General features: G+C 45.3%; 1 protein-coding gene across 1 annotated transcript in view; it reads right to left on the bottom strand.

Moving 5' to 3' along the window:
• Positions 1-207: 207 nt before the first annotated feature.
• RPL22 (ribosomal protein L22) overlaps positions 208-15,118 on the bottom strand; it is a 98,098-nt gene continuing 83,187 nt past the window's right edge. The window contains exon 4 of the mRNA XM_086921722.1: positions 208-409. Coding sequence (XP_086777848.1) covers positions 265-409 — 145 coding nt within the window. The 3' untranslated portion in view covers positions 208-264. The remainder of the gene's footprint in view (positions 410-15,118) is intronic.

Raw genomic sequence — 15,118 nt, 5'->3', positions numbered from 1 at the left:
ATTGCACTTAGAGGCAATGTACTCAAGAACTGCTAGTCATTTTCTAACAAAGGCAGACCGTCAAGGTAACCGATCAGGGACAATGATCCATAGACATGCAAATCAAGCCATCACACCAGGCTCTATGACCCATATATGTGCAAAGGATTTTACATCGAAATAATGGACACTCCAATATAGTACTAGTAAATTAACAAAACCAAAATGTTCTTTTCACCAATTTTATTTCAGGAAATTAATGTACAAAAATGTTCCAATATTTTTTTAATCCTCATCTTCCTCCTCCTCTTCGTCCTGATTAATTTGGAAGTATCTCAGCTCATAGCTTTCCTTGGTGTTTGCAACAACACGCAACCAATCCCGCAGATTATTTTTCTTCAGATACTTCTTAGTTAGGTACTTCAGATACCTGTGAACAAACAATAGGAATAGTGAGACAATAAAACCAACATCTATAAAGCTATTTTTTAACAGAAAACTTAATAGGTTCAGGAGATCAACCAGACATTTTTAAAAACATTTAACCGTTTAACACATTAGGAGGGAACACGGTCAAGGTATGTAACCTAAATGCAGCTGGTTACCGGATTCCACCAGTCAAATGAAAGATATCCATTATATTAAATACCCTCTTTAAATACTAGGAACATGTGTTACTTTAACTCAGAACATGATAACAGTATTTATGCCAAAGAGATTAAACTCCAAAATAGGAATATGACCGATTAGGTCGGTTAACGACCTATGACCAGTAGAGCTTTTCCCCCCCAAATCGAATGCACCCTAAAGAGGTGGAAGCAGTACTATTTTGGGGAGAGGGAACAGTTAGAACTTATCCCATATTGGTAGTCGACGACATGCAATGTTAAGGTAGTTCCTGAGACTAGGATAGAAACCCCAAGGAATGAATGCTATGCTATCAGTCAGAATATCAGATCCAGTACACTATAAGCACCCATGTAGGAACTACTACAAGAGATTAAGGAACATCCATAGGGCAGAACAGTTACAGCAAAACAATCTAAGAGAAAACATTAAGATCCTAGGAAAAGAGCAAGCTAAATCCCACTCATGTTGAGCTGCAGAATAGCAATATGCCAACTTTGATACCTTGAAAAAAAAGGAACTCAAAAGGGGAGGACCTGTTAGCCTTCAAGTCCCTTGAAAACTAATTTTCTCACTTACCAGTAAGTAGGAATGTGAAATCTCAAAACAGATTATAACTTATTCTATAGATTTTGGGGATTTATAACATACTTGCCATTGGTGCAATGTCCCTCTGGCAGAGAAAGCATACAAAACCAAGAGGAATGAAAGGTCTGAAGCAAAGAATGGAGAGCCCAGAGACTTCCATGAACAGACTAAAAAGAATGACATGCTTTTGGGGTCCCATCAAGAAAAACTAAAATCATACAATTAGTCCACTAACAGGAGTTAACAAGTGCATGACTTCCATCAAAGTTCTCCCATTCCACCAATAGAGGTAAGAGAACTCTTCATGCCTGTCCAGGCAGACTAAACTGTTGTGAGGTTGAAAGGCTGCTCAAGCTAAATGACAGTACAAGGGGCGCAAAAATCCTCTGTCAAGGGACAAGCGGTCTCTGGGTCAGACTACTAGTAAGAAGGTTTAATTGCTATGGAAATTGCAATCAAGGCTAATGCCATTTATGTTCAGAACAGAGACCTCTATAATACATGTGCAGAGTCTGATGTTAGAGGCTACCACTATGCAGACTGTCAGGACTCAATTACCCAGAACCAACACACTGTCTCAGTCACACAGTTACTATGCATATAGGAGGGAAGGCTTTCAACAATCTGAAGTCCAGCATCACCTCATGAAATGAATCCCGTCAGAAGAACCAAGTAGGATTAAGGATGGTTCACTGAGAACACAAGCATGTTAAGGATCTACAGTAGCAATGCAAGAAAGTACTCTATATCCTCCTTTGATGCTACCTGGTCCAGACAGCTGTCTAGCTAAATAAATCCACTCACCTTTGCAGTCCCAACTAAAACCAGAACCAAAGGTTTGGCAGGGCAGCACTCGGTAACGCAGCATTAGTATCCTAGTGTGAAATGGCTGTACCACCCGAGTTATATCCAGGCTGGTACAGAGAAGTTGTGTCTTGAAGGCCAATTGAGAAGGCTAGTCAATTTGGACAGCTGACTGTTCTCAAAACAAAAATCTGTATCTTTATATGTGCAAGGAGAGCAGCTAGTATACAGACATTGAAATAGTCCCACATTTTCCTTCAAAAGAAATAGTATTGGTTATCGCAGCCCCACACTACGTTGAGATCAGCTTCATTACTCCTAAGCATACCTACCTTCTGCAGAGATTCTTGTGATACCAGCTATGTAAGAAAGACTGGCAGATATTTAGCAGTTGCACAGAATTGCTGTTCTTCACAACTGACAGAACCCAATCATCTGTGGTTATTCGTACTCCAAGATAACGATTTGGAAGGGGGGATGGGGCCTTCCCACCAACAGCCATAGGTTTCCTTCCCTCTGAAGCATCTCCTCTTCCACTGCCTGTTCAGAGGAGTGTCAAAGGGCTTACACACGTGGAAGGTCTTCATTGGCGTATAGAGATGGTGAGGTTTTTGAGCTAGGATTTGGATGGCACCTGATGACGTGGCAGTGAAGGACTTGCACTGCTAAAGAACACTATCAGATGAGGGATGAAGCTTATAGTTTACCTGTCGATGTAGTTTGGCAGCTTGAAGAATTTTCTGGATTCACATGCTGTGCATTATTCTGCCATCTAGTGGTTGGGTCTGGAATTGTAGCATTTCCTCTTTTGTTGTTGGTGGGTGTCGACATACCACCATTTGGTGTCCCTCTGACAGACGTGCTTCCTCCGGAAGCTCCCACCTTTGGCCGCTATTTTCGGATTCTTTTTTTTTATTGTTTGTTCTCCATGTATATCTTTTTTCCTCCGGTCTTATCTTTCTGGCGGAGGAGGCTGGGTTCGCTAGTGAATCCAGAAAATTCTTCAAACTGCAAAACTACATTAACAGGCAAGAAACTATACGCTCTGCAGCTTGAATCTTTTCTGGATTCACATGCTGTGCTTAGATTTTGTAGCGGTTTGCTAATCTTGTGGTGGTTGGGTAGAAGAGGAGCACTGGTTTGTCCTACTTGTGCTTCTATATTCATTTGAATATCAACGCAGTAATGCTTTGTGTACGTGTGCACTGTATACCAAGTCTTGAACAGGAGTAGTTGCTCCTTTTTTCCTTGTTGAGTGAATATGTGGTGCTCCTAGCAATGTTTGACCTGCCAGTTTGTGGCATAACGGTTGGTCTTGTGCAATCCATCTCGCAATGGTATTTTGGGTCACTGGTCGACAGAAAACGGTTGGCAAACGATACAAAGAATTGCTTTGTCTTTCTGTATGGTTTGGTTCTTTCCAGGTAATACATGACTGCCTTCTGGTGTCCAGGCTGTGTAATGCCTTTTCTGCTTGTGATTTTAGCTATTGAAAGAAGCTTGGTATTTGTATTGTTCGGTTAGTGTGGAACCTTGATACCACCTGGCATAAAGTGTGGATCTGTTCTCATGACGATTCGGTCATTATGTATTTGGAAGTAGGGCTCTTGTAGTGTTAGTGCTTACATCACTACGTAAAGTAAGTGATTTGCAATTAAAAACGCAGTCTTTAGAGTGAGCATTTTAAGCGATGCTTTGTGCAGTGGTTCGAATGGTGCTTTCATCATTTGAGCGTGCACTACATTGAGGTTCCATGCAGGTGGTGGCATCCTCTTTGGAGGTGCTGTTCTTTGGTCTTTCTAAAAATCTTTTGACCACATGAGATGTAAAAAATATTTTTCCTTTTTCACCCCTTATGTACGCTACAATTGCTGCCAAGTGCACCTTTATAGATGTGTAGCTTAGTTTATTCTGTAGTAAATATGTTAAGTATTTTAGTACTGTTGATTCCCTTGTGATTTTCATTCAAAGTTTTTCCTTAAGGTACCATTGAGAGAATCTTTTCCATTTTCCTGTGTAACACTTCCTTGTTGTAACTTTCTTTGTCTGAGAACTGCCATTGTGAATTCTGGAAGTTTGAGGTGAGCGAATTTCAAGTCCTCAGGAGCCATGCTGCCAGGCTTAGGCTCTCTGGTTCTGGGTGTAGCACCTTTCCGTTTTGCATTGTTAAGAGGCCCTTTCTTTTTGGAAACTTGTGCATTGTTCCTTTAGTTATCGCCATTATCTGTGAGAACCAAGCGTCTGCCCACTGAGGTGCTATGAGAATTAATGTCATGTGGCTGAGCTTGCATTTGTTAATCACCCTGTGTAGTAGTGGTATTGGGGGGAAAGTTTTAAAAAATATCCCTGACCAGGCTATCCATAGCGCATTCACTAGGGACTGTTTGCACGTTTGCCTGGATGCGAAGTGTTGGCAATTTTGCAGAGTTGCAAATAGGTCATTTTGCGGGGTTCCCCATTTTTTAAAATATCTTTTGGATCTCTGATGCTGAAGTTTGTCTGCTCAGCCGGTCTGCTTCTACATTGTCCCTTCCTGGCAGATGTAATGCTAGTATGAGTATTTTTCTTGGGATCACCCATCTCCATAGCTGTTGGGCTAGGGTTGAGAGTGCTAAAGACGGTCTCGCCTGGTTTATGTAAAACATGGTGGTTGTATTGTCTGTTTGTATTAACACCCTTTTCTTGTAGAGCTCTTTCTGGAAAGGCTTTTAAGGTTAGGAACACATTTTTTAACTCCAGGAAATTGATGTGTTTTACTGCATACTGTCGAGTCCGCAATCCCCATACTTCAAGATTGTTCTTGTGTGCCCCCATCCTACCTGGGAGCATCTGTTGTGATGGTCACTGTTGGTGTTGCTTGTGTAAAAAGTCTCCCCAGTGCTATGTTTTTTCTGTTCCACCATGCCATCTTTTGATGAACTGTTTGTGTCACAACCACTAGATCCTCCCAACTCCCCGTTGTCTGACCACTGTTGTTGAGGCAATTGCTGGAACGGTCTAATGTGCAGTCGAATGTTTGCGACTAGATGAATGCATGAAGCCATCATCCCTAGCAGTGTCCCCACTGTCAGAGCTTGCCCCTTGTGGCATAGATGGGTTTCCTTCATTATTACTGATGTTCTTTTTCTGCTTGGGAATACTTTCCCTAGCATTGTGTTGATTTCTGCCCCCAAGAACACTTACTTGCTCTGGTGACTATTTGTCCCAGTGTATTGAGAAACTGAGTTGGACCAGTGTCTGTAAGACTTACTGTATATGTTGTTGGCAGAGATTGTAGGAGCTTGCTCTTACTAACCAGTCATCTAGGTATGGATAAACATGAATTTCTTGCCTTCTTAGGTGGGCTGCTACAGCAGGTAGGCATTTTGTGAAGACTCTTGGTGCTGATTTCCGTCCGAATGCTAGCACCGTGAATTGGTAGTGTGTTTTGTTGAACACAAATCTTAATAGACCCTTGTGTCTTCGGTTCATGGGAATGTGCAAGTACGCGTCCTTCACTCATCAGGAAGTGTGTTTAACAATTGAAAAGATTATCCTCAAAGCACCTAAGATTGCCAGGATTCCTATTGATTTATACCTCCCTGGAATTGATGGCTGGGGCCACTATTTCACAGTCCTTTTTAATGCTATTATGTAACTTTGGTGGGTGCCGAACATATTCCTATTTTTAAGAAGGGCTCACCACTTTTGCTGGTCCATTACAGGTCAATTAGCCTTATTGAAAGTACACAAAAATTGTTTTGTCTAATTATTCTAGATAGGTTACAAGAGTGGATGGAGGTAAATAATATACGGACTCGTTACAAGCAGGCTTTCGTTATAGTACATCAACTATTGACCAGGTGTTTAGGCTGCAACTACTATTCTGGAAGTCGGTGGCCCTAGAGGATGGGCGGTTACATGTGGTGTTAGAGGATCTTTGCTCGGCCTTTGACCCGGTGCCTAGGCATACCCTATGGGAAATGTTAGCCAACATGGGGATCCCTGATTATCTCCTTGCTTTGTTCATCAGCTTACGATCATCAAATGTGGTAGGCTAGATGAAGTTACAGCAGTTTCCTGTTCACAAGGGCTTGATGCAGGGTTGAGTTCTTGCCCCCACGCTCTTCACCTTGTATGTGAATGATTTAATACCTCACTTAAATGCCAGTGAGAATGACGCCCCTAGACCAGCTAACATGAAAGTCTCTGACCTAATGTTTGCAGACAACACACTTATCAAAATCTGATGGGTCTAAAGCATATCTTAGGTAGAAACAGTGACTTCTGCAGACAGAAGGGCTTGGACATCAATGTAGTAAAAGACTAAATATATGGTGTTCAATCCTTGTTCGACTACAGATCAAATCCAATTCTATTTTGAAGGGGGCTCCTCCTGAACGGTTACAATCTAGTATCTTGGGATCAACCGGACAGTGGTTGGAGTGGGCCATCTACATCTGTAAGTGTAGATTACAATTGGAGCATTATATGGTGGGGGTGATAAAAGTGTAAATGGGCACCTATGGGTGACCCATCTCCCTGGTAATTCAACTTTATACACATCAAGCCGGGGGCAGGGGGGGGGGGGGGGGGGGGGGGCGCTGGAATGTGAAGGTTCTAGTGCTGCAGAGAACAGTTTTCTGAGAATTGCTGGGCCTTTCGGTCAGTACTCCCATGCTCCCTGCTTAGGTTGGATGTAGGGCTCAGACCGATAACTTTTGGGGCAGGAATGAGAAATTCTTTATTGGAGAAGGATTTGGGCCATTTATTATCAGCATGGGCTGGAACAAATACTAATTTATTGTGTGGTCCAAAAACCTCCTGTGGATCAAGTATGTTAGAGAAACTCTAAAGAAAATGGGGAATGAGAGCCTGTAGTTGGATCCCGGGAGGATCACTTGGAAACACTATGAATACTATTTAGTAGCTGTCCTTCTGGGACAATGAGAAATAAGAGGTTTTGGCTGAAGTACGATAAGACTTGGGAAAGAAGCGCCTTTGTGATTTAACAACCAGAGCTGCTGACTTTTTAGAACTGGGAAGCTGGGTTTGAGTCTCGTCAGCTAAACTTGCTACTTTTCGGGAAGATAATCTCTCTGTGCCTATGTAGGAATATGGCATGTACAGCAGTCTGATACCCTGGGATAGAGTTTGTGGTATATTATTCTGCCAAAAGAAAAAAACAAAAACAAAAAAACAATGTGGTTGTAGAAATAAAAAGACTGAAAGCGATGCACTCTGATGGAGTGATACACTTCAAAATAATAAAGTATACTCAAGTACATGAACAAGCTCACTTACTCACATCAGCTCCTCAAAAGATATGCAGTCGAAAATCTAGCTGCATGACAAAGATCAAGCACTATGCAGGCGAAACCTAAAAATGAAAGAGTGAGGTATCGGGGAATATCACATAACCCACTCAAGAAACCAGTTACTTATCTGTAACTTTAGTTCTCCAGTATTGGTAACTTTCATAGATTCCCATAGCTTGTATCATTCCCAGTCGTCGGAATGGGAGCCTCGGTAATAATATATATATATACATACACACACACACGGGTAGATAAACCAAAAGAGGTACCAACGAGGAAAAATTAGGCCTAGGCCTTATACTTTTTTGTAGCCTATAGGTGTCCTTTTGTAAAAAGACCCAAATATAGAGCACCAACCAATCAGATCAGCCTCACCCTCTGGAACCTTCCTGAGAAAGCTCAGAGCCTCATTTTCGTAGCCGTTGTGTAGCCCTGACATGCCAAAAAGGGTGAGCTTTCCCAGGGGAGGTGGGAGGGCGCATGGGAATCTATGAAAGTTACCAATACTGGAGAACTAAAGTTACAGGTAAGTAACTTGTTTCTTACTCCAGTATTGGAACTTTCATAGATTCCCATAGCTTGTATCAGAATAGATAGCAGTTAGCATGCTTAGCACATTTCGTGTATAAAGTCTCAATAACCTCACATAATAGGTCATGAATTTACCATAATATCATATGACCGTTAAACAACAGTATAAATAACGAAATGTTAAAGAAAAGGAAGGAGGGTAGAAAGGAAAGCTCACCGCTCACTGGAAGATATTTCTCAGGACTGCTTGACCAACAGCCGCATCTCCCTTAGCAAAGGAGTCCAAGCAGTAGTGCCTTGTGAAGGAATGAGTACTGCTCCAGGTGGCCGCTCTGCAGATGTCCTTAATCTATACTCCTGCAAACAGCGCCGTTTAAGATGATAGATCTCGTGGAGTGTGCTTTAACCGATCGTTCAAGGGGCTACCCCGCCGCCTGGTGGCAGAAACGGATTGCACTAGATATCCATCTGGAGATCCCTTGCTTTGAGAACGGAAACCCCTTTCGAGGGGCCCCAAAGGCCACAAACAGCTGAGGTGATTCCCTAAACCCAGCCGTGCGTTGAAGATAGAATTTTAGACATCTCTGGACGTCTACAGAATGAAGTGCCCTTTCGGCCGGAGTGTAAGGCAGAGGAAAAAATGACTTCAGAACAACCGGTTCATTCAGATGAAAGTCCGTAGGAACCTTAGGCATAAACTTAGGGTTCATTCTAAGGAGCAAGGTATCATTCTTGAACTGTAGGAAGGGTTCTTTGATGGTCAGAGCCTGTAGTTCCCACCCTCCTCGCGGAGGTGAGAGCGAGGAGAAGAGCCACCTTCCATGACAAGAATTTCAAGTCTGTCTTATGGATTGGTTTAAATGGGGTCCTCATTAGAGAAGTGTGGCTCAGGGGTTAGAGGCGGCAGACTCGGAAGCTGAGATCGGCCCTGGACCAGGGTTCAATTCCCCGCCTCGGCGGGTCTTGGGCTCAGAAATTCCACGGACTCGATAATTCTCGCTCCGGTGCCTTCTCGACTCACGGGTTCACACTCTGCGACTCTGGGCAATAGCTTGCTTAATCTCCACAACGGCCCCTCGCGGCGGGATGCCTGGCTTTCACCTTGTGGATACCCTGCCGGGGGTTATCTCACAGGGGAATACCAGGACGGGTTCCCTAAGCAAGCGCTTAGATACCGACCTCGGTCAGTGATTTGCGCTATATAAATACATTTACATTAGTTGGGCCAGGACCACGTTTAGATGCCATACAGGAGGTGGAGGCCGGATTGGTGGAAACACTTCAAACAGTCCTTTCAAGAATTGCTTAATGACTCTTGTCGACAAAAGAGAAGGACCCGACTTTGTCCTTCTGTATCTGGGGATTGCCGCCAGGTGGACTTTGATGGAAGAATGGGCAAGACCTGCATAAGCAAATGACAGGATATATGGCAAGAGTGGATGCGGAGCAGATGAAAAGGGGTGCACTCCTTGCTGACACCATACATAGAATCGTTTCCACTTTACTCTAAAAGTCCTACTTGTGCTAGGAGCTCGTGTCTGAGCCAAGATGTTTTTGCATTCGTCAGAAATGTCTAAATCTCGGAACTCTGTGCTCAAGAGCCATACTGCCAATTGAAGCGAATTCGGGTGGAGAACCTGGCCATTTGACATTAACAGAAGAGATTGGCTGGATCTGAGATGCATGGGATGGTTTTAAGACAGAAGGAGGAGTACCGTGAACCAAAACTGGCGAGCCCAGGCAGGAGCTACCAGAATCATTTTGCATCGGTCCATCTTGAGTTTCCTGAGGACTCGAGGAATCAGGGGAAACTGAGGAAAGGCGTAAACAAATGCGCCAGGCCAAGACATCAAAAGCGCATTCCCCAGCGATCCCCGATCGTGTTCCCGGCTTGCATAATACTGCCTTTTCTTGTTTGCCGGCGTGGCGAACAGGTCGTTCGCTGGTGTCCCCCAGCGGGCGAAGATTTCCTTGACCACTGAATCGTCCAATTCCCATTCGTGAGAAATCGCTCTTAGGTGGCTTAGAGTATCCGCCTTTGTGTTGTATACACCTGGAAGATGCTCTGCCACAAGCGTGATGTTCTGTGAAATCGCCCATTCCTACAGCAGCTGAGCCTCCTTGGACAGCTGTGACGATCTTGTGCCTCCCTGTTTGTTGACATAGTGCATAGCCGTGGTGTTGTCCGTACGCACTAGGATGGTTGAGTTTGTTATCTTTGGGAGGAAAGCCAACAGAGCCAACCGAATGTATCTCAGCTCCAGAACATTTATGTGAAGACGTTCCACCGGCGTCCAATGCCCACTGACTTGGAGATCTTGCATGACCGCTCCCCATCCTTGAAGGGAGGCATCTGTAGTAATGAGGAGCCGGAGGCATTCTGAAACTGAGACCCACCGAGAGGGGAGATCTTTTTATCCACCAGGCAGCCGCCTGCTTCATTTGTAGGGTGACCGTGACCTTGTCGTTGAAAGTACCGTCCACTTGCCTCCACTGAAGGTCTAGTTGCACTTTTAAGGCACACATTCGCAGCCTGCAGTGCGGAATCAATTGAATACAACATGAAATCGACCCTAGAAGAGACTTGTACATCCTGACTGACACAATGCTTCTTTCGCAGTCGACTGGCCGAAGAAATGAGTCTTACTCGTCTTTCTTCTGATGGGAAGGCTTTGCAAGCCTGCGCGTTGATACGAGCGCCCAGGAATTTCACCGAATTGGCCGGACGAAGGACCGATTCCTCCCTGTTGAGCTGGAAGCCTAGTTGATCGAACAGACGCAAACATGTCTCTACTGCTCCTGCGGCCGCTTGGTAACTTGGTGCCTTCAGCAGTCAGTCGTCCAAGTACGTTAAGACTTTTAGCGACTGCCTTCTCAGAAAAGCTGCCACCGGGGCCAGCACCTTAATGAATATCCGCGGCGCGGATCTTAACCCAAACGGGGGAACCATGAATAGTGACTCTTGCCCACTGTGAAGCGAAGGAAACTTCTGTGAGCTGGGTGGATATGGAAGTTGGCATCTTCTATGTCTAAAGTAGCGATAAAGTCACCTGGATTCAAGAGGCGCAAGATGTCGTGGAGTGAGATCATCCAAAATGAAAGTTTCACGAGACAGGTGTTGAGCTCCCTTGAGTCGAGGATTGGACGCCACTTGTCCTTTGTTTTGCGTATCAGGTAAAACCTGGAATAGAAGCCTTCGCCTCTTTGCGATAGAGGGACACCTTGTATCGCCCCTTTCTGAAGCATTTGTTGAACTTCCAATTGCAGAAGGCTTAGGTGTTTCGTATTGGTAGCGTGGGGAGCTCTGTACGGTGGAAAATCCTGGAACTCTAATGTGTGCCACTGACGGATGATGTTCAATACCCACTGATCCGATGTTATCTGTTCCCAGCTGTTCAGATGCGAGATCCTGCCGCCCACTGGTGACACATGGGGCGGAGGAACAGTCGGCAGAGTCAGGAGGCAGCTATTGACACTTGGAGGCGTCCCTGCCTTGACGACCTTGTCGCCCACGTGAGTTTTGGCAAGAGAAAGATGGCGATTGAGATTGTCGCAGATAGTACTGATACCGTACTGAGGCCTGTACGATTGAGATTGCTGAGAATAGCGTTGTTGTTGGTAACCACCTCTCGTCGCTGTGAAGCCTCTTCCTCTTGCCCCACGGTGAGGTGTCTTCCTATATTGCAGGGCGCCCAGGGACCGAGCGGTCTCAGTGTCCTTTATTCCCTGTAGAGTATCATCAACATGTTTCCCAAAAAGCACGTCTCCGTCAAAGGGTAGGTCCAGGATTTTATTCTGGACTTCAGGACGAAACCAAGTCGCTCGCAACCAACCCTGCCATCTAAGAACAGCTGCTCCACCTAGAGCGCAGAAAGCGGTGGTAGCGATGTCCATCGCGCAGTCTATTATCTCCGATGAGGAGCGTTGTCCCTCCTCCAGGAGTTTCTGGGCCTCAGCCTTAGGATCGTCAGGAAGATGGTCCAGGTATCGCGAGACGTCCCTCCACATCCGACGGTCGTACCATGCTAGGATTGCTAGGGCATTGGAAGCCTTGACTCGCAAACTAGCAATAGACGAAAAACGCTTCCCTGCGTTATCTAATCGTCTTCCTTCCCTGTCCGGTGGAGCTGTTAGAGGAGCGGATAGATTGCGAGACTTTCGTTGAGCTGCTTGCGATATCACCGAATCCGGTCTTGGGTGGCCAATAAAGCAAGCTGGACTGTTATCCGGCACCTTATATTTCTTCTCCAAGCGCGGGAGGATCAGAATGACCGTAGCCGGCGCCTGCATCACTTTCTTTCCCTCTTCCCATATGTGGTCCACGAGGGGAATGGAACGGACAGCCTTGCGATATGAATCCGTGAAATCATACAGAAAACAATCCATGGAAGTTGACGGCATGGCGAGTTTAAAACGTGCTGTGGCCCTATCCATCAGGTTGTGAAAACCTCCCACGTCCACCGGAGAGTCTATCGGATCCGGTATTGGGGATGCCGGATCCGGAATAACGTATTGATCCCACTCAACATCAGGATCTGGAGCCTGATTATCTCCCTCATCATCCTCTGAAGTGTCAACACAGGTAGGCTCTAGGCTCTGAGGAACCTCTACAGCCTCCTCTACATGCGGGGGCGGTGAAGAGCAAGTAGCAGACAATTGTAGTTGCTCCTGCGCCTGCCCTTGCACTGGACGAGACTCCTTCCTGCTGCGATATTCTTCCAACATAGCTCGTAAGTCCGTCAGCAGAGTAATCGGCATTGAGACCATGCCCTGCTGATCCGGGACTTCCTGGTATGCTACACGATCCTGCTGCTGCTGTTGTTGCCGATATAAATATTCATTTTCTGGATCAGAGTCATGAAATTTGAGGTGCAATTGTGATGGACTATACGCATCCCCAAGTCACTATCTTCCTCATCCGAGTATTCTTCCTCGTAAAACAATAAAGCCGGAGGCAACAGTTACCTTCCTCGCCGAAGTCATATCCGGTGTAATACGCCTTTTCCTAGAGCTCTCAGCCCTCACTAACGTCAACGCTTACATCGTCGACGGTGGCGTCGTCGAGGTAGTCAATGGCAGAATTGGCATTGTCGTCGAATTAGTCGTCGACATTGTCGACGGGATTGTCGTAGTCGACGAGGTTGTCATAGTCGACGTCTTCGTCGACTGTGTTGTTCACGGCGTCGTCATTACCTTAGTCGACGGGAGCTTCTTAGTCGATGGCAAAGGAGATGAAGTAGTCGGTGGTAAACTTAACGACGATGTCGTCGACGATGTCTTTGATCCTTTACTCTTGCCAGCTGAAGAAGCCTCCACAGCTGGCTTCTTGAAAGATTTAGAACCTTCAGCCTGATGGGATGGCCCAGCCGAGCCATCATCTTTCTTTTTGGTACCAGAGGTACCGGCCTCTCCCTCTCTTTTTCACTTCCGTGAGGAGATTCGCCAGGCCCAGGCTTGCCAGACCTGTCAGAGGTCCCACACACAGCCTTCGAGGGGGGTTCCGAAGAAACTGAAGCAGATGACCTACCCCTCTTCTGTGACCTTTAAGAAGAAGTAGATGAAGCAGCATACTCTTAATCACTAGAAATAACCCTATCTCTAGTGTTCATCTTCTGTAACCAAGTCAGCAGACGCCTCTCACGGTCACGTAGGGTCTTAGTGGAAAATCTCCTGCAGATCGTACAATCTGCCACCTTATGATCTGGGTATAAGCAATATATGCATTCCTTGTGCTTATCCTCAGCAGAAAGATCGTTTTTAGAACATGTGGCACAAGGCCTGAACAGGCTTTTCTTCTCCTTGTCAGCCATCAAATAAAGTTGTTAACAAATCCTGTCAAGATTTAGAAGAAACAGTACCTCAAGAAGAAAACTAGAGCAGAGCTCTATGGAGACTCCCTATCACCAACGTGCGAAGGCCTAATTTTTCATATACATATATATATACATACATATATATACACACACATATATATATATATACACACACACACACATATATATACATATATATATATATATATATATATATATATATATATATATATATATATGTTAACCCTCCAATCCTAAATTGAGGCACAGGGACGGGACCCATTGGAGGGTTAACACTGCCTACAAAGACTCCACTTCCCAGCATGCAGTTGTGGTAAAAACGTGACCATCACAGCACACCGGAGGCTAATTAATTCAGCATTGCTGTGGGAGTAGAGCGGCGAAAGAACTTTCCCTGTGCTGGCCTCTGAAGAGATGCACAAAGGCATCGAAACGCGTCAGGCCGAAGGATACAGCAACTGGAGGGCATACAATGTGCTTGCAAATAAAGGTTTGTGACCAAGCTTTCAGCGGTGTGCGGCTTCAAAGCCCTGAGCTTTGTTTTGGACATATTTACACGGTTGCTCGGACCGTGGAAGCGACGCACCTCTGAGAACCGAAGAAAGGACCAGCAGGGGGGTAACGTCCCGTCTGTATTGGCGCTGGAAGTAGCAGGACTAAAGCACACTGTACACCGTCTGGGGCCCATTGGAGGGCTAATCAAACAATCCTAAATTGAGGCACAGGGACGGGACCCATTGGAGGGTTAACACTGCCTACAAAGACTCCACTTCCCAGCATGCAGTTGTGGTAAAAACGTGACCATCACAGCACACCGGAGGCTAATTAATTCAGCATTGCTGTGGGAGTAGAGCGGCGAAAGAACTTTCCCTGTGCTGGCCTCTGAAGAGATGCACAAAGGCATCAAAACGCGTCAGGCCGAAGGATACAGCAACTGGAGGGCATACAATGTGCTTGCAAATAAAGGTTTGTGACCAAGCTTTCAGCGGTGTGCGGCTTCAAAGCACTGAGCTTTGTTTTGGACATATATATATATATATATATATGAAGAAAGGTTCCTCCCCAGCCTGCTCTGCGTTCGCAGACACCGCCTCCACGCCAACAAGGAAGAGGACCGGACCAGCCAATTCAGCAAGATGGTATTTTATTTAAAGATTAAAACAGAACCAGCGACGCGTTTCGGGCGGGAAGCCCTTGATCACGCTGCAACATGTTTACAATCAATTATGCTTTTTTATACGTGTATGCAGTGAAATAGACGCCACCCCCTGGTGACGCCCACCATGATCATGTGATTAGTAATAAACAGTGACAACGCACTACCGCTGATACATAGTTGCCATTGCTGAATGAAAATGCAAGAATTCATGACTGGTTAAATCCAGGAAACCATCCGAATACATCAACCTATATTCAATTACTATAATATTTCAATACAATCCTTCAATGTTATATTTC

This window comes from Lissotriton vulgaris, chromosome 5 (assembly GCF_964263255.1).
Source record: "Lissotriton vulgaris chromosome 5, aLisVul1.2, whole genome shotgun sequence".
Taxonomy (NCBI): Eukaryota; Metazoa; Chordata; class Amphibia; order Caudata; family Salamandridae; genus Lissotriton; species Lissotriton vulgaris.
The sequence above is the reverse complement of the archived record's forward strand: the minus strand, read 5'-3'. Positions and strand labels throughout refer to the sequence as shown.